Here is a 21294-nt window from a genome sequence, read left to right as displayed (position 1 = left end):
GAATGACCACCGCAGAGTGGGGGAGGGGAAATACGGCTGGAAATTACGTCAGAGAGGTGATGGAGGTCAGTTCCAGCAGTTTGGTAGCCCCCACGCTGTAGGGACTTTGTAGTTACTTTGCATGCCAACCTTTTCAGACAAGTAAGGCAAACATTGTTACCCAATTTTATTGATAAGTAAACAGAGAAACAGTAGAGCCCAGACTAGAACCCATGTCTCTTCATTCCCATCCCCATATGCTATCTACTGTAGAACATTGCCTTTTGCCTTAGTATCATCAGAAATAATAAGAAAGAACACTGTCAAAATACTTTGTTTTTACATGAGAATGTGTAAAAAATAGTTACTGGAGCACTGATGTTTTTGGTAATTGACTAAAGTTTGGTGTGCTCAGAATTGGATTTAGCTAATAATCCAAATAGCAAATTAAATCAATTTACAGTTCCCCATGTACTTATTTGTCCATTTATCTATTCTATGGATAAATATGAATTCCCTTTTTGAGTCTTGGTAATAAAAGAAAATGAGTTTCTGCAGCAGTTTCTAAAATGAGTCTGATATGCTCTCGGATTATTGTCAAAAATGATGAAAGTTCCTGAATTTGGTACTTGCTGTGGAAAATAAAACATTGAATTGCCGCTAGGTTTATGGGAGACTTTCTTACCATGGAAATTTAATTTCAAATAGAAATATTGTAAGTACCTGTGGATTCCTTGCCCTGTGGTCACTTTTAAAACACTGTTTCTCAATGAGAATATTATTGGCATTTTGGCCATGGTAGTTTACATTGTATGAGTACTCTGAGCTTTGCAGAACTGTTAGCATTCCTGACCCCCCAAACCCTAAATGCCAGTAGCACTTCTCAGTTTTTGTAACAACAATATGTACTCTTACATATTTCTAAATCTTCCCTAAGGAGGTGGCACCACCCTGGTTTAGAACCATTGGTCTGTGGCCATTTCTAGGATTCAATCTCTTGATACATCCCAATGTTGTAGAGAAGAGTAGCAATTTCTTGAGCTTATTTTGAGGTAAACATCTTAATATTTAAATGGTTATGTTTGTTTTGGTCTTTTTATTTTTTTATTTCTAGTTTTCTTGGATCATGAGAATGGATATTATAAAAACCTTTTGGAGGATCTTATTAAAAATTTCTCTTAGTTCCATAATAATTGTATTTTCTAAATGGAAAATAGAAAATATTTTCTGCTTTTAGTATAGAAATATTTGAGTGTTTTACCTTTTTGATTGGATTACCCACACTTCTATAGAATAAATGTGTATCTATAGATAATAATGTATTATCTATAGATAATGTATATTGTCCACTTTTCTAACACTTGCTCTTTCTCAGAAAATTGAGATGTCAAATTCTGAAAGTGATTATTTAAAATCCTCCACCATGATAGTGACTTAATGGAGTTTGTCTTTTCTTAAGGTTTTGTTTTATATCCCACATTACTTGAATGGTTTTATATAATGCTTTTTAATAAAAGGAGAATGAGTAATAGCTAATACTTTCTTGGTGTTCACTCTGTAACAGCTATTGTTTAAAACACATATTAATATGTATTAATTTACATGTTAATTCATTTTATATATATTAATTCATTTATTCCTCATAACTGCCCAATATGTGAAGTATTATTATTTCTGTTTTACATATGTGGAAAATGAGGCATAAAAAAGTTAAGTAATATCCCTAAAGTCACAGAGCTATTGAATTGGAGAATTGCAATTTTTACATTTATATATTTTCACTATTTTTAGCCTTGATTTCTACTTTGTCTGATACTTTGATCCTTTGATCCTCCAGTATAAGCTTTTCTTCTGGATTGCACTTCCCTAATATATCCATTTATTTGGGGCCTTTCTTTGTGTATTAGTTGCTCAGGGCAGCTGTAAATTAAATTATCACAAAGTGAGCAGTTTAAAACAACAGTTATTGGAAGCTGGGAGTCTGATATTAAGCTGTCAGCAGAGCTAGGCTGCCTCTGGAAGCTCTAGGAGACAGTCATTTCCATGCCTCTCTCTTCGTGTCTGGTATGCTGGAAATTCTTGGCACTCCTCGGTACAGATGCACCACTGCAGCGTCTGCCTTCATTGTCACATGGTGTTCTCCCCTGTGTCTTTGTGTCCAAGTCTCTTCTCCTCTACCTGTGAAGACATTAATCATATTGGATTAGGGTTCATTCTAATGACCTCATCTTGATTACATCCACAAAGATCTATTTCCAAATAAGGTCACATTCATAGGTAATTAGGATTAGGACTTCAGTGTATCTTTTGGGGGAACATATTTCAACCCATAATACTATCACTTTATTTTTGTATATTTCCTAAAAACAGCATATGTACAAAAATATCTGTATTTTATTTATGAAAGTCTTTGTTTTTAACAGAGAAATTTAATTTTTATACTTGCTTGATTAATATACCGAGTTATATTAATATAATAGTATTCAAATGTTTAATTTACTGTTTCCTCTTTTTTCCCTTTTCTTACCTTTGCTTAATGAATTTTTTTTTTAATTCCCATCTTTTTACTGCAACTGCCTTAAATTGGGTATTCCATTAGGCCTCTCTATTTTATTAGTGGCTATATTAATACATTAATCAGTTATAGATGAATCTATACTAATATTTTCAAATCAAGCAGTAGCTACTCTAACTTCTATCAAAGATATGACTTCAGAAAGCTTTTACTTCATCATTGCCCCTACACACCTTATCTTCCCCATACCCAGTGAAAAAGCTCAGGTTTTATACATAAACATTAGAGTTTTAGTCCCCAGCTTCTGTTACGTATTTAGATATTACATATCTTTTCTTTTTCAAATATTCTGTACCTAGTGATTATTTGCTAACTCCCATTGTCTGTCATAATGATTACCTATTAGGACTTAATTTAAAATTTTTAATATTTATTATTTACATCTGCTCTCCTTTAATTCTTAGTTTTTAGGTTGCTTCTAAAATAATTTCCTTGGAAAATTAATAACACAATTTCTGAATCTATATCTGTATTTTTCCCTCACATATGTGTATTTTGACTTGACCTAGAATTATTCAATTGTATTTCTTTTTCCTTCGATATCCTAAGTACATTGTTCTAATATCTGAACACTTCTAGTATTCCAGACAAGCGCTGATGTTTGTATCATTTATTATTCTTTATTAATAGTCTCTTCTCTCAGAAACATATAGAACTTCCATTTTATTTTTAAGAGCTCAGAAATCTTAGCAAGACATATGTAGAAGTGTAGCTTTTATTAGTTTTCCTTTGAACTTTATAAGCCCTTTGAAAATGGAGATTTTAGTTTTACTTATGTGTACTCAATATAAAATTTCTCCATGTCTCATGTTTTTCCCTTTTGACATATATTTGCATATTAGGGTTCCAAGTTCTGTCCTCTTTCCCTTTTACCTTTTTCTCCTATTTTTGCTCTTTATTGTGAAATAGTCTTTTACAACATTTTTTCCTAAAACATTAATTTGTCTTTCAGCAATTTCACCATGGATCTTTCTTGACTTATGATGGGGTTACATCCCGATAAACCCAACATAAGTTGAAAATATCATAAGCTGAAACCATATTTAATACACCCAGCCTACTGAACATCAGAGCTTAGCCTAGCCTATCTTAAACATGCTCAGAACACTTACATTAGCCTACAGTTGGGTGAAATCATCTAATACAAAGCCTATTTTATAATAAAATATTGATACCTTCCTGTAATTTATTGGTTACTGTACTGAAAGTGATAAACAGAATGGTTTTACAGGTACAGAGTGGTTGTAACTGCATCGTTTGTTTGCCCTGGTAGTTGTGTGGCTGACTGGGAGCTGCTTTGCCCAGCATCATGAGAGAGTATTGAGAAGACTGTACTGCACATCATTAGCCCTGGAAAAGATTAAAACTCAAAATTCAAAGTAGAGTTTCTACTGAATGTATATGGCTTTTGCACCTTCATAAAATTGAAAGATCATAAATTGAACCATTAAAAGTCAGATTCTGTGAGTACTAACAAGTTCTTTTATTCAGACACCAAGTTTTTAGTTTTAGTAATTCTTGTTTATCATTGCTTCTGTTTAAGAGCTGCCATGGCATTTTATTAACATTGTCTAACAGTGGTTTTGTATCCACTGTATCTATGCACTCTAGTTGTTTGCCGCTTCTCCCTCTTAGACAAGCTGTGATCTTTTAATCTCTTGCTTTCCTGTAGACTTTCTGGACATCTGTGCACATCAAAATGTTTCTGTCTTGGGAAGTGAGGGACTAAGAATCACTGGGATTTCTTATAAAATTCACTGGTAGCTATTTGACATGTGAGAAAGCCTCTTTGTTCTCAGGTATACACTGAGATTGGCTGTCCACCGACCAGTGAGTCCCCGCCTTGAGGGAATGTCTCTGAAGTCAGTGGGACCCTCAGACTCTCCAGGATTATATGTTGCAAGTTGATAGGTATAAAACCCTCTTCACTCTGTGAGAATTTATTGGATCGCCCTCCCCTTCTCCCACCAACCCAGGGATCAGTAACCTTCTTCCTGCCTCCTAACAGAGGCATGCAAGCTCTTTTCCGAACACCTGTATCCTTAGTGCCCTCCTCAGCCCCCACATGTATGAATGTTGTAATCCCATGCCTCCACCTTCTTTCAGAGGACATGGAGTCTTAAGTATATGTGGGTGCTCTTCCAGTTTCCATAATTTATTTTATTGTATTTCATAATTTAATTTGATACTATGTTTTGTAGATTGGGTCACCTAAACAAAGTGTACTTATGTTTCTATCCCTCAGAAGTCTCCAAGTGTTGATAAATCCAATGAGCTTTTATCTTACATTGGAATAAATAAATAATGAAAGGATGTTTATAGAAAACCAAATCACCAAAATCAGCTACTTGGAGAAATAATCCAAAGTAACTTTGTTTGCAGTTTTTCACTGAACTCATGTAAGATAAGAATCTATTCTTAAATCCAGTGGTGGAACTAGTAGTTTAATTTGGTCTTCTCCTCTAGTTTTATCTGAAAGATGTAATATTCTTCGTAGAAGGCTAAGCCTGACACTTACTTCTTAATTCAAACAAAAAATGGAACTGAATATGGTGTATTTTACTTTTTATCATCAGTCATTTGGAACTGTGCATCCCAGAGTATCTTTTTTACCCTGTAAAGATGAGGATAAGTAATAAGTAGAATGGGATAAGTAATAGGGGATTAAGATATTCAGTAAGGACCATCTCCTAAAATAATTATTTGAAATTTATTATGGATATACTCAAATCTCAAGTTATGTTAATTTTAATAAAATTATTAGTATAGGAAAATTATAGACAACAGATATTTTATGCTTGTTTTATATAGTTCTGTGCATTTAAGGTTCACAAAAATAATCTCAAGTATTATCAATTCCCAGAAATTAACAAAATTAATTCAATTCACAAAAATTAACTATAGATTAGTGTTATTTTAGTGAGATATAAATCTAAAGAAGATTTATGTATAATTTACTAGGACGCATACTAGAATCACAAATTTACATTCTTTACAAAAGCATATTGGCAGACTGTATTATACACACCCATATGTGTGCATATAAATATGTGTGTATATAAATATTCATTATTTGATAGTACTTTCATAATTAGCATGGTCCCTAGGAATAACAATAATTTTCAAATTCAAATCACAAATGAAAGGTTTGTGTGAAGTATAAAATATACTGTGTTAATGTTGGCTTAAGTGAATGAATATTTACTGAGGTGTATATCTTGCTCTATTATTAATAGTTGTTTCCTAGTATTTAATGACTTGGCAAGGAAAGAAGATGAAATTAATGTTATAGCTTGGAGAATTTGTCATTTCTTATTTCAGAATTTTTAATATGACTAAATTACACCAAGGAGAAAAATCATATAAAGAAAAAATATATTAGCTCTATAATTTGCCGAGTTGAGTACTGATAAGTGTTTAAAATGGATTTCTCTTTTAAAAAATTAGATTACCAATAGGTACTTCTAGACCTTTTAAATAAATTTGAACTGAAACTATACAGTAGTGCCCCTTATCCATGGTTTCATTTTCCATGGTCTCAGTTACATGCAGTCAACTGTAGTCCAGGAGCAGATGATCTGCATTCAGTGTGTCAGAAGGTCATTAGGAGTTTAAGCTACTTGACAAGGCCTACATCATTCACCTCACCTCAGCTCATCATGTAAGCATTTTATCATCTCACATCCCAAGAAGAGTGAATACAATACAATAAAATTTTGAGAGAGAAACATGCACATAACTTTTACTACAGTGTATTTTTATAATTGCTCTATTTTATTAATGTTATTGTTAATCTCTTTTTATGACTAATTTATAAATTAAACTTTATCATAGGCATGTATATATAGGAAAAAACACAGGATATAAGAGGCCAGTACTATCCAGTCTCAGCATCTACTGGAGGTCTTGGAATGTATCCCCTGCAGATAAGTGGGAACTACTGTAATCAACTTGGCATGTTCTACATCATAAAATTTTAAGATAAAGAAAACATGATGGTGTTAATTACCAATCTGGAAGCCCTTTATTTCTTTGTGTTATCTGATTGCCATGGCTAGGACTTCCGGAACTATGTTGAATAAAAATGGGGAGAGTGGGCATCTTTGTCTTGTTCCCAATCTTAGAGGAAAAGCTTTCAGCTTCTCGCTGTTAAGTATGATGTTGGCTGTGGGTTTGTCATATATGGCCTTTATTATGTTGAGGTACTTGCCCTCTACACTCATTGTGTTTAGAGTTTTTATCATGAATGGATGTTGAATTTTGTCAAATGCTTTTTCAGCATCTATGGAGGTGATCATGTGGTTTTTGTCCTTCTTTTTGTTGATGTGTTGGATGATGTTGATGGATTTTCGAATGTTGTACCATCCTTGCATCCCTGGGATGAATCCCATTTGGTCATGGTGTTTGATCCTTTCGATATATTTTTGAATTCGATTTGCTAATATTTTGTTGAGTATTTTTGCATCTATGTTCATCAGGATATTGATCTGTAATTTTCTTTTTTTGTGGTGTCTTTGCCTGGTTTTGGTATTAGAGTGATGCTGAATTCATACAATGGGTTTGGAAGTATTTCCTCCTCTTCTACTTTTTGGAAAACGTTAAGGAGGATGGGTATTAGGTCTTCAGTAAATGTTTGATAAAATTCAGCAGTGAAGCCATCTGGTTCAGTGGTTTTGTTCTTAGGTAGTTTTTTATTACCAATTCAATTTCATTGCTGGTAATTGGTCTGTTCAGAGTTTCTGTTTCTTCCTGGGTCAGCCTTGGAAGATTGTATTTTTCTAGAAAGTTGTCCATTTCTTCTAGGTTATCCAGTTTGTTAGCATATAATTTTTCATAGTATTCTCTCATAATTCTTTGTTTTTCTGTGGTGCCCATAATGATTTAGTGCCCATAATGCTCATTTCTGATTCTATTTATGTGTATAGACTCTCTCTTTTTCTTGATAAGTCTGGCTAGGGGTTTATCTATTTTGTTTATTTTCTCAAAGAACCAGCTCCTGACTTCATTGATTCTTTCTATTATTTTATTCTTCTTGATTTTATTTATTTCTGCTCTAATCTTTATTATGTCCCTCCTTCTATTGACTTTGGACCTGATTTGTTCTTCTTTTTCTAGTTTCGTTAATTGTGAGTTTAGACTGTTCATATGGGATTGTTCTTCTTTCCTGAGGTAGGCCTATACTGCAATATACTTCCCTCTTAGCACAGCCTTTGCTGCATCCCACAGATTTTTCGGTATTGAATTATTGTTGTAATTTTTCTCCATATATTGCTTGATCTCTGTTTTTATTTGGTCATTGATCCATTGATTATTTAGGAGCATGTTGTGAAGGCTCCATGTGTTTGTGGACTTTTTTGTTCTCTTTGCATAATTTATTTCTAGTTTCACACTTTTCTGGTCTGAGAAGCTGGTTGGTACAATTTCAATCTTTTTGAATTTACTGATGCTCTTTTTGTGGCCTAGCATATGATCTATTCTTGAAAATGTTCCATGTGCACTTGAGAAGAATTTGTATCCTGCTGCTTTTGGGTGGAGTGTTCTGTAGATGACTCTTTGGTCCATCTGTCCTAATGTGTTGTTCAGTGCCTCTGACTCTTTACTTATTTTCTGTCTGGTTGATCTGTCCTTCAGAGTGAGTGGAGTGTTGAAGTCTCCTAGAATGAATGCATTGCATTCTATTTCCCCCTTTAATTTTGTTAGTATTTGTTTCACATATGTACGTGATCCTGTGTTGGGTGCATAGATATTTATAATGGTTATATTCTCTTTTTGGACTGACCCCTTTATCATTATGTAATGTCCTTCTTTGTCTCTTGTGACTTTCTTTGTTTTGAAGTCTATTTTGTCTGATACAAGTACTGCAACTCCTGCTTTTTTCTCCCTATTAGTTGCACAAAATATCTTTTCCATCCCTTCACTTTTAGTCTGTGTATGTCTTTGGGTTTGAAGTGAATCTCTTATAGACAGCATATAGACAGGTCTTCTTTTTTTATCTATTCAGACCATTTACATTTAGGGTGATTATCAACAGGTATGTACTTATTGCCATTGCAAGCTTTAGATTTGTGGTTACCAAAGGTTCAAGGGTAACTTCCTTACTATCTAAGAATCTAACTTAACTCAGTTAGTATGCTATTACAAACACAATCTAAGGGTTCTTTTCTTTTTCCTCCTTTTTCTTCCTCCTTCATTCTTTATATATTATGTATCATATTCTGTATCCTTTGTCTGTCCCTTGATGGACTTTGGGGATAGTTGATTTAATTTTTAATCTGCTTAGAAGTTAATTATTCTACTTTCTTTACTGTGGTTTTATTTCTTCTGGTGACAGCTATTTAGCCTTAGGAACACTTCCATATATAGCCATCTCTCCAAAATACACTGTAGAGATGGCTTGTGGAAGGTAAATTCTCTCAGCTTTTGCTTATCTGGAATTGTTTAATCCCTCCTTCAAATCTAAATGATAATCTTGCTGGCTAAAGTATTCCTGGTTCGAGGCCCTTCTGCTTCATTGCATTAAATACATCATGCCACTCCCTTCTGGCCTGTAAGGTTTCTGCTGAGAAGTCTGATGATAGCCTGATGGGCTTTCCTTTGTATGTGGTCTTATTTCTCTCTCTGGCTGCTTTTAATAGTCTGTCCTTATCCTTTATCTTTGCTCTTTTAATTATTATATGTCTTGGTGTTGTCCTTCTTGGGTCTCTTGTGTTGGGAGATCTGTGTACCTCCATGGCCTGAGAGACTATCTCCTTCCCCAGATTGGGGAAGTTTTCAGCAATTACCTCCTCAAAGACACTTTCTATCCCTTTTTGTCTCTTTTCTTGTTCTGGTACCCCCTATAATATGAATATTGTTGTGTTTGGCTTGGTCCCACAGTTCTCTCAGTGTTCTTTCATTCTTAGAGGTCCTTTTTTCTCTCTGTGCCTCAGCTTCTTTGTATTTCTCTTCTCAAATTTATATTCCATTTACCATCTCCTCCACTATATCTAATCTGCTTTTAAATCCCTCCATTATATGTTTCATTTCTGATCCTGTATTCTATAATGATTGGGTCTCCTTTGGAATTCTTCCCTGAGTTGTTGAATATTTTTCTGTACCTCCATGGGTATGTTTATGATTTTTATTTTGAAATCTTTTTCAGGAAAATTGATGAGTTCAGTTTCACTTGTTCCTTTCTCTGGTGTTTGTGGGATTTTGGTTTGAACCAGGTTCCTTTGGCATTTCATATTTGTATGTGGCACCCTCCAGTGCCCAGAATCTCTACTCTCTGGATTTGCTCTGCCCCTGGAGTGATGTCATGGATTGCAGGGGAGTAGCATTGGTGCCTGGGGGGAGTAGAGAGCTGTTTCCTGTTTCCCGGCTACTATGCCTGTCTCCACTGCCAGAACCAGTGGGCCAAGAAGACAGGTGTAAGCCTCTATGCTTTGTATTTGTAGCTACTGTAGGTGGGGATTCTCTCTGGCTGGCCTGACACCAGGTCAGGAGCTTCTGGTTTGAGAGCTGGTGAAGGCAGGCTGGGAGGAAGGTGCAGCAGGCTGCATATCATGTTGGGGGGCCTTGGAGCTACCTCTCCAGCCAGGGGGATGGAGTACCTGAAGCTCCTGAAAGTTCCCTACCTGCTGTGCAGAGTGTACCTGCACAATTTTGTCCACCTCTCCTTTCTCCTGAACAGTAAGCTCTGTGCAATCCCTACCCTTTTAGCAGCTGTCCCGCTGTTAGGAAGTCTCTCAGACTGCCTGCCTTTCTTTTGTCTCAGAGCAGCCGAATGTGGATCCCTGTTTTCCACAAGTGGGTAGAGTCTCAGTCTCTCCAGGTATTCTTCCTGTCTTAGCTTTCCAACCCCCCCCCTAATCTCCAGAGCACCATGCAATGTAGGTTTGTGCTCCCAAAGCAGATCTCCAGGGCTGGGTATTCCATAGTCCTAGGCCTCCACTCCCAACCTGCTCCATTTTTCTTCCCCCTGCTGGTGAGCTAGGGTGGGGGAAAGGCTTGGGTTCTGCTGGATCATGGCTTTGGTATGTTACCCTGTTCCATGAGGTCTGTTCTTTTCTCCAGGTTTATGCAGTCTGACACCACCCTCTTTCCTTTTGCTCTTTCAGATTAGTTGTATTAGTTATATTTTCATATTATATGTAGTTTTGGGAGGAAGCCTCTGTCTCACCTCTCACACCACCATCTTTTCCACAGTGCTGTTGGTGCTAATTGACACTTTGCAAAAAGAAAGACATGAATACCTACAAGCTTTAGCTGTAGTTTCTTAGTGGAAATAATAGTGCCCACTGAAAATACCATAATACTGAATCAATTACTTTAATTAATTTAAACTGGAATGTCTATCAAGAAAAATCCCAGTGAGTTTTGATGCCTTTGGGATCCTATCAATACCCTTTCAATGACAGAATAGGTGGCAGACTAATATAAAGGCCCTGAAACACCTGACAGGAGAATAAAGATAATTAAATTAAATTTAAAAAATAATTGAGAACTTATCCCCAGCACTAACAAAGTGTTGTTGTGTTGTTTTTTTCTCCCAAAAGCATGTTATTGAAGTATGGAGATAAAACATCAATCAGAGGAAAATGTTCATTTCCAGCAAAGTATCATTAAACATCCCTGTTTTTCCATTATCTTAGTCAAAGTATATATTCTGCTTGTAGGTTTTAAAGAAAGAAATTACTGTTGACCAAAGGGATTAAAGGTTTAATAGAGGATATTGAATAGAGTTGAGAAGGTAAGCGGATGTAGAAAGAGCATCAGAGAGACTCCTGCTTTCCAGGAGACAGTGTGTGGGTGGGAAGAGCTGAGGCTTTGCCTGGAGTGGAATCTGTGTTCCACAATGTCTAACATTGTGGCCTTGGGAAATCCTTTAATCCTATATGCCTCTATTTTCTACCTGAAAAATGGAACTCATAATATTATGTATCTAATAGGTTGCTGTGGGAATTAAATTATTTATGCAGATAAAGTTCTTAGGCAAGTCTTTTCACATAGCCAGTGTTCAGTGAGGTTAATTATTCTCATTGCTATTATTATTATTACAGCAGATTATAATAGTTAAGAATATGAGATATGAAATTGCCAAACTTGGAATGAAATAGCAGTTCTGCCCTTTATTAGCTGTGTATTTTGGGGCAAGATACTTTGTTTGCTGTGCCTTAGTTTCCTCATCTATGAAAAGGGAATGATAATCATACCATCTTCTCCATGAAGTTTCTGTGAAGATTAAATGAGCTAAAACATGTAAAGCTGTTAGAACAGTGTCTCCTATTATGAATGTCTTAATCATAAGCCACAATAGTAAATTATTATTTAATATATACTAATACTAAATTAGTTATTGTTAACTAATAGTATTTACTAATAGTAAATTAGTTACTATTATCTAAAGCAAAGATTTATTGCTAGGAATGCCAGTTAAGAAAATGAAGATACTATGATTAGGCAAAAGAAAATAAAAAGTTGGGTAAAAGGACAACAAAAAACTGGAGAATATTAAAGGATATCAATTTTACTCAGGGCTGAAGAACAACTCACACCAAAGCACAACCTGATCAAAATGATAGCTTGAGAAGTTTATATGATGGTTGTATTCTGTTGCTAGGGCTGCCATAACAAAGTGTTACAGAATGAGTTTAACAAACAGAAATCTATTTTCTCACAGTTCTGGAGACTGGAAGTTGGCAACCAAGGTCTGGGGCATGTTGGTTTCTTCAGAGGGTCATTAGCAGAGGGTCTGTGCCACCCTATCTCCTGGCTTGTAGATGTCTACGTTCTCCCTCTGTCATCACCTTCCTTCTGTGTGTCCGAATTCCCTTTTCTTACAAGAACACTAGTCACATTGGATTAGAGCATATTGTATCTAATAACCTCGTTTTAACTTGAGTACCTCAGTGAAGACCCTATCTCTAAACACAGTCACTTTCTGCAGTCCTGGGGAAGAGGACTTCAACTTACAAATATGGGGGTATTTCAGTCCATAACACAAGTGTTGCACGCATATAAAACCTGTACAGAGTGTGGAGATCATGGCATATCCTTTAGCTCTTTGTATTTTAGAAGCCAAATTTTTTATATTATTTAACTGAGTAATTAACTGAGGAGGGTGAGTTTCAGGCCCATTTAGTTCATCCTGGTAAAGACGGAATTTGTCAGATGCACAAGGATTCACTGTCTGAACACTGAGTAGTACTTTGTATAAAGAGAGTAATAAATCTCTGCTAACATCACAACTTGAGATGCAAAGACACAGAAGCCCAAAGAAAACAATTATAATGTATTTATAATAAATAAATACATTTGTGAGCATCTCTTCTTTGCTTTTTCCACTAGGCTTCAGTGTAGCTTTAATATCAACACAAACAGATTTAGAAATACAGACATAAAAAATGCCAAATGGCAAAATGTTCAACACAATCCTAAGATCAATACAGTTTATAAGCATTTGGAGATGGTTTTCTCAGTACTACTATAGACCTTGTTTCCCTTTGTGCTCCACTGAAAATTCCAGAAAGGATCTATTCTTCCACTGTGGGATTATAAAGTATGTGAGCATTAAATCTTAATATTCTTACCTCTACTTCACCTGCTTCAGCTGTTTTCCTAGATGAGGTCCTAATAAGAATAGTCTTGATTACTCTAAGAGTCTCTGATTAGGTTTTTGACTCTATGTTCTCCCCTAATCCCATTAATTCCATGCCCAATTGCAGAATTATTCTAAACCAAAGGCTCTAAAAATTCCTCACTCAAAACTCAAAATTATTACCTTTTACAAAATAAGAATCCAAACTCTTCAATGTACTTCTCAAGATACATCTCATCTGATACTACTATTCCTAATTTCTCCCCTGCCCCCACTCTCCTCTTAGCTTAATTGAACACTTATTTAAATGTTTTCAAACTCATGTTGATATACCTCCACCTGAAAACCCTTTTTCTATCCCAAGAAATGTGTTATCAACTCTATTATCTGTCTCATATGCAAATAAGTATTATTAATAATTTTACCTGCCCCTCAAGGTCCAGCCCAGGTAGTATCACTGTTAGGAAACAAGTTTGGGCCCCTCAGTGATATGAGGGCATCATGAGTCCTCTAAAGCCAAACCAATTGTTCATCTTCCTATAATGGGACTTAAGCTCTTCTGCTTCATGTGTAGTTATTCATATATACATCTATTCTCTCCATTTTAGATTACTTTTTGAAGTTACTTTTGCATTGCAAAAAGTATACCCTTAAATATTTGTGGAATACATGTCATCAATACTAGTTTTACTTTTTGCGTTTTACTTGTTATTTTTCATACATTTCATAGTTGACAATGAGCTACATCTTTAGAAATGCTGCAACTCAGAGAAAATTAGTTATATAATATCTTGAGTTAACGAAACCAGGGGACAAATTCTGGCCCATGCTCCAGGGTCTAAAAGAAGCCAGTATTGTTAATATGCATTTTCAGGCTTGGTAATTTAAGATTTGCAACTTTCTTTACTTAGAACACCTTTTTGTTTGCTGAAATACAAAGTATCCTTCCATAGTTTAAGTGTTCTATAAATATTTTTACAGTCATCCAGTCCAGTGTAACTAATTTTGCTCCTCTTTGCCCACATAGTTGACATAATTTCAACTCATCAGCATCTACTACATGACTCCATAACTGCCAAACTAATATTCCATAGAAGTAATAGACATGACCTCTAAGGAACTGATATTCCATAGACAAAACAGACATGAGCCTTTGTGTTCAGCCTCTTTGATTCTGGTGGGGGATACCAAAAAGTAGGAGATAACTTCAATATCAAGCAATGGCTGCATTTCACTTATTCCTCCATTATTTTACATATTCCATGTTCCTATGTATTTTAATAAGTTCCTTCATATTTATTTCCTCCATAATCATAAACTTCGTGACGCCAAGGAGGCAGTTTATCACAATAAGCTCATGGCTTGAGGGAGGTGGGCAATCAAATAAACATGAAGCATGACTTCAGGCAAACCGCTCGAAACTTGATTTTGTTGCCTCTTTGATAGGCAATCTTAAACACATTACTTAACTTCTCTAACGTTCATTGTTTTAATCCTTAAAACAAGTTTAATTATATATATTTGGTGGATAAGATTAAATTAGATGGTATATGTGCAGCTGCTGGTGAAATGCTAACGACATGGATGCATACAGTAGGTCTTTAATGAAGTTGCTGAATAAAATAATGTACTCATTTTCCATTTCATTTTCTATTTCTAAAAATATATAGAAAGAATTGGTATAGACATATATAGGTATAAGTATTATGAATACACACATATGCACATATATGTAATTCTTCTGAGAAATTCCACAGGGGTGGTAACTGCCAAACTAAATTTGTATATATAAATGGAGAATTACATCGAAACTTCAATTTATTTTAGCAAACTCCTTTGAGGCCTGACTTTTGAAAACTATTTACAATGCTGACAAATTATTTCTGTATATTAAACTAGCTTGAAATATATGAATAAGAGAAAAGGGAGAGACAGAAGAAGAAACAAATTGAAGTGATAGTAGTAAAGATTTCTTAAAATCCACTTTACAGACATCTGTGATCCTCATTTTTTTCTGGATGTGACTAAATTAAACATACTATGGTTCCTTAATTGATAGTGAAGAACAGAAATGAACAATCAAGATTTTCACATCAAATGAAGCTACATACCATATTAAAGAGTGTAAACTTTATAGTTAAGAGACCCACGTTTGAACCTGAACCCTATTTGTTCATATTATTACATTACACAAAGTCATTCTATGACTGAGAATGTCATGTAAATTATCAGATTCTCAGGATCCTTATTGATGAAACAATATAGGTAAAGGTGTTGATAAATTAAGTTTTATGCAAATTATATTTATCAAAGGCTGAACAAATAAAAAGAATCTTAAATTATTGTTAAATATTGTTAAAGTCCACATGGTTACATACATTTTAAGATTTTCTAAATAGTTCACAGGAAGCATGAGGTTGGCAAAGGAGGGTATATAATTACTTAGACCAGGGTTTCTAAAACCTGGCACTATTGCCACTTTTTATCAGATTATTCTTTGGTGTGTGGCAGGGCAGGGGGTGGTATCCTGTACATTATAAGATGTTTAGCAGACCAGATACCCACTAGCTTCCAGTAACACCACGCTTTCTTAGTCTACAGACATTGCAAAATGTCTTGTGCAGGGCAGTGTTACCCCCTGTTAAGGACCACTGATCTAAACAGTTAGCTGAAGATTATTTGTCCCTGAATAGACTTGACTCACAGGTGGTTAAAATAAATTGAAATATTTTTCAGCACATAAATCAGAGATGCAGACATTCTTTTTTATATAAGCAGACAGTATCATTCCATGTGCCTAATTTCCTTTTTGGATTATATCTCATGTTGCAGCAAAAGGCACAAACAGCATTCTTTTGATTGTATCAGAATGTAATCACTTCTATCACCAAATCAGTGAACTCTTTAGAGAGAGCAGGTCTGAAATGATTTGATGTAGCTTCTTTTATTTTTTTTTCTTACTAAAATACTACAGTGATAGTTTAGGGAAAATATTTAAGATTATCTGTGTGATGTACTCTGTCTCCTAGTTTCTGTAGTATCATTCAGGCCTAAAAGCAAACTAATTTAATAGTTCAAGCCCTGTAATCTGTCACAGAAGAATAAAGTATTATACTCAAATGGAAAACCAAAGATTTTTATTATGACAATACATTTCCTGCTGTCTGTAATTTTTTCGCAGTTTTTTGTTGTAGAATTTACCTAGAACAAAAGACTTTTCCTTTGGAGATAGTAATACTGATGCCTTCTGAAACACCTATTATATTTGTATACTCAACTACGTGGGCACACTCATCTATGTATTAATTAAAATACCATCTCTAACTAGTTAGTCCCCAATTCGCTTTTCTATATATGATTTCTCCCATAAACTCCAGATTCATATGACAAACTGCCTTTTATCACTTGTGCTTGAATACTAATAGACATCTCACAATTAACAAGTCTGGAACATAACTTCTGATCTTCCCCCAACAACCTATACCTCTGAAAGTCTTCCCTATCCCAGAAAATGGCTATTTCGTCCTTCCAGTTACTCAAGACAAAAATCTTGGAGTTCTCTTTGACTTCCTTTTTTCACTTATGCTTTATTTCCAATCCACCCACAAATCCTTTCCCCTCAATCTTTAAAATATATGCAGAATCTATCTACTTCACACCACCCAACTGCTAATATGTTGGTCCATTCCAATCTATATCATGTCTCCCTTGAATTATTTTCAGTCTCCTTGGTGATTTCACTGAGCTAGGTTCCATTAAGAATGCAAAGAGAGAGACAAGAGAGAAGGAAAGAAAGGAAGAAATGAAGAGGGAAGAAGAGAGGGAAAAAAGAAAGGACAGGAAAGGAAAGGAAGAATGAAAATAAAGAGGAGAAAGGAAGGGATGAATGACAAGAAGGAATTGGATTCCCTCTCTCCAAAAGAGTTTGGTCATAGAGACTTATGACGGGGATACTCCATTACTATGTCTTGTTTCAGACAACTGTCCAGATTTCTTCTTTTTAAAATGGTGTATCATCAGAAATCACAATAACTTGCTAATCAGAAATCTGAATAATTTTTCATGGATCTGGATTATAATGAAAAGACAGAAAGTTTTCACTAGGCACTTACCTGATCTCTTCTTAAACCTACTAATGTAATTTTTTAATTATACTAATATAATTTTTTAATTTTTTAATTAGGATCCCTTCTTAAAACTACTAATACAATTTTTTAATTAGAGAGGACAGACTTCAAAACCCAGGACCTTGTGGTAAGCATCAAAAGCCAGCCTCCTTAATGAAAGAAGTAGCTTATTAAAACACAGAAAATATTCAAAAGCATGACCCCTGAAATTCTCCAGTGACTAATCAGGTCTTCACTCTCAAGGAGCTTACAATTTAATAGGAAAAGTAGACATCCTAAGAAGTTTCAAAGATTTAAAATATTCTAAGTTTGGAAATTTATAATTATAAAATCTACATCTTTGTTGATGGAATGGGTAAAAACAGAGGGGATTAATTCAATCCATGATGCAATAGAAAATTGTTAATAGGAGTCAAAAAAATGTAGAAAAAAGGCAGAGAAGAGAGAGAGAGAGAGAGAGAAGCACATCAGACACAGAGGTGACTCATTCCAGGAATTCCACCTGGAGACCAAACACAGTAACACAGAACTAGCCCCAATCTTTGGCTAGTAAATCCAACTAAAGAAAGGTAGAAACAGGACTACAGCCCATTAGGCTGGATAAGCATCAGGCCTTCTCCCAAGGCCAACACTAAAGTGTGGTAAGGAAACAATTTCCATGATTGCTCATGAAGCAGCCAAGACTGTTTCTAAGCCCTGCTAACAGTGTTCCCTTGATGAGCATTTGCTGCTAGTCATTCCAAGATTGGAGCTGGGCAGTTTGCATGGGGCTGGAAACTGATTCACCATTTCCTGATAGAGGCCAGGGAAAAGCAGACAATAATCTGTCTGGATTACACCCTTGTTGTCCCTAAGCTTGAATAGCATTAATTAATGAGACCATAAATTTTATAATGACCTGACTGTGATCTTAAAAAGCATTCCTGCGGTGCTAGACATGAGTCTAGACCTAAAGGACACCCTGACTCCCTGTACACAGAAGGTCCTACTTGGTGAGTCTGAATTTCAAGCTTGTTTGTAATGTGGTTTCCAATCTGTGAGGTATTGTAGTTTATTTGTTTATATTTCTCTAAGGAGATAAATAAATTAAAATCAGTCAGTTACATTCCTGGGCTAAAGAGTGGCTCCACTTACTAAGAAATACATTCTAGTAGTTTCCAGCCATGCTCCCATTTCTCCTGCATTGAAATCTAATGTTATAAGGTAAGATATTTTCTATTAAGTTTGATAGGTTTAAGTAAAACTACATGACATGCTTCCATCAAAGGGAATGAAAATCATTCTTCAAAGCAGAATCAGTTGGCAGTTGTGACAGATGATATTTTTCAAATTTAGCTGCAGTTCAACAATGGCACTTTGATCTCTGAAATAAAAGACATAAGGAGCAATTGTCTACTTTAAACCATGTTCCCCTTTCAGTTCGGTTCTTCATAATAGGGACACTCCATGGGGTCCCTGATTCTTGCAGTTTTTATTTTGCAGACTACAACATAAATAAAAATCTGCTTTTCATAAAAAATTTCTGATTTTATAATGGAAAATTTTTTCTCATTTTATATGGGAAAAGAAGCCTAGTCTTCCTTCAAGCAATTAATGTATGTTGTGCATAATTTATCTTAGTTGGCAAATAACTCTATTACAAGCAAAATTAGATTGCATTCAGGTTTTATTTATTTAAAAATTTCCTGAATACTAAAGAATCAAGCTAATTTCTGGAGAATGCCCAAGCTGAGAACATTATAAAGTTGAAAGGAAAAATGACAGAGGAGAGTAATAGGTTGAAATTAAGATCTGTGCTCCAGATCTCAAAGCAGAGTTCTTTACACAGGCAAGAATACTCCAAAACCCACCTAACGAAAGCTCATAGGCAGTTTGTAGTTCTTCTGCAGTGATACCTTTGAAATCGTCAGTCTCTGATTATTCTGGGTTCATGACAGTTTCTAATGATTCTTAGAAAAATTAGAAAATAGTAACAGTGCAGTGAATTTTTCATAAACATATTTCACTTGAAGGATTGTCCTTTAAAATAGGAGATTGTCCTTTTCTTAAGCCCTTGTCTTTATAAAATAATTATTATAGTTGGTAATAGGATGTATGTTTTTGTTGTTTTTAAACATCCTTGCTAAGTAGTATGAAAAGTTGTCAATCTTATGTTGTTAGTTTCATTTTTTGTCCTTGGAACCATACTAAATACCAAAAACCTGGAATGGGAAACAGTACTGGAGAAAATATCAGTGAGAACTTCTGTGAATTTCCTTCTCTCCAGCCCCAGGCTTAAAGAGAGGCAGGCACAAACCATTCCCTCATATTTCTTTTTAAAGTGTAGGTGAAATAGCAAGAATTCTGTAAGTAAAAGAGAGTTCTCAAGCATCTAAAACATTTCCTTAGAGGATAAATGTTATGTTCTGGTTTCAATCAATCACCAAGGAACTAGATTAAAAATATCATTGATTGCTTAAATATATAGTACAACATAATCCTCAAAGTAGTATTAAAATACCTGTCATGATTTAATCGCTCCTCAATCTGAATCCATCATACAGTGTCGATTTATCCTATTTGCCAAAACTGAATTCATTGTCATTTAGTTATTCTATAAAATACATCTAATTTCCTCTCCTTTTGTATAACCTTCAATGAAAAGATTGAGTATCAAATGCTCGCTTCACTAAGGATCGTTGTTTGTAATTGGCAAAGTCATCTAGTATTCCAGGAAGTAATGAGAAACCAGTAAGTTTGAAAAGTGGCCTATGTGATTTGACAGCCTTGTGAAAACACGGGGGTATCTGTGAGTTCTGTTCTAAATGACTCATGGTACATTTAGTGCTCTGATGATTTCTTTCCCTTTTCCCTTTTCCAGTGAAATCAGATGAGCTGCAGACAATCAAGAAAGAATTAACCCAGATCAAAACTAAAATTGACTCCTTGCTAGGGCGCCTGGAGAAGATTGAGAAGCAGCAGAAGGCTGAGGCAGGTAAGTAAAAAGGATCTGTGGCCACAGACGTGTCAGATTAAACCAGTGAAACACTGTTAATCATAGAGACAGTGGAGTGTCAGGGGGGTGGTGGCTAAGTTTAATAGTTTACTACAGATACACGAATAAAGTCTTTAGGCCAAGAGTTGCAAGAGTTTCACTTTTTAGAGAACATGAATCAGTGTATCTAAAATTCATATTTTTTTAAAAAAGGAAAAGTGTTTTGATGGTAATAATAAGTAATAGTTGGATCATAGTTAAAAGTTTATATCTCAATATCAAGAAATTTAAAAAGATTTAAAAAGAAAATCAATTAATGGAATAACACTATCAGGCAAAAAAAAATTCATATCTCATTAAATTAGCTGCAGCAAAATTTAACAGATTTCAAAAACTGTGAATCCAAAGCTCAGCTCCTCCAAAACTTCAGTACTGAGTTTCAGCATCCTCAGCACCAACAGGGTTGTCCCTGGCCACCCACAGCCAAGTCATTTGATTATAATGTCCATCTGAATTATCAGCTCTGACCCTCGTTAGATTCTGACACAATCTAATGCTCTTTTCATGTGGTACAGATATTTTTTAAATCATAGAATATGAGAATTGGAATAAACTTAGAGAGGAGCTAGTGCATAGTTTGAAAATTGTGTTCTGCAAGGCCTTAGAGGCATCTTGGAGATGAAATGAGGCTTAGAAGGAGACCAAGGTGGTAGATGAATTCTTTCCTCCTGCAAATCCAGCCCTTGCTCTACTTGTATCTATATTATAAATTGGGATTCAACATAAATCTTCATTTGCTGAAAGAGCTTCAATTTTTAAAAAATACAACTTTAAAAAATACAACATTGATTGAATCTAGCCTCCTCATTTTGCAAATGAGCAAACCAAGATTCAAGGAGGTTAACTGATCTTTCCATAGCCACTTAACTAGCTGGTGATAGGCCCTAATATCAAAAGTCTTGGTGAATCCAGTGCCCTTGCCAATGTATATTCTCAATCCAGATTCCTGCCAGCACTGGCCCTAGGATTTCACTGAAGCGAGGCTCTGGGTAACTCCTAA

At 35.1% G+C, this 21294-nt stretch overlaps 1 protein-coding gene across 15 annotated transcripts in view; it reads left to right on the top strand.

The window, feature by feature from the left end:
- RALYL (RALY RNA binding protein like) overlaps positions 1-21294 on the top strand; it is a 772833-nt gene that overhangs the window by 632609 nt on the left and 118930 nt on the right. For all 15 annotated transcript variants that reach the window (XM_057497924.1, XM_057497929.1, XM_057497922.1 and 12 more), the window contains one exon: positions 20121-20234. In XM_057497924.1, coding sequence (XP_057353907.1) covers positions 20121-20234 — 114 coding nt within the window. The remainder of the gene's footprint in view (positions 1-20120; positions 20235-21294) is intronic.

Source organism: Manis pentadactyla, chromosome 3, assembly GCF_030020395.1.
Source record: "Manis pentadactyla isolate mManPen7 chromosome 3, mManPen7.hap1, whole genome shotgun sequence".
Taxonomy (NCBI): domain Eukaryota; kingdom Metazoa; phylum Chordata; class Mammalia; order Pholidota; family Manidae; genus Manis; species Manis pentadactyla.
The sequence above is the reverse complement of the archived record's forward strand: the minus strand, read 5'-3'. Positions and strand labels throughout refer to the sequence as shown.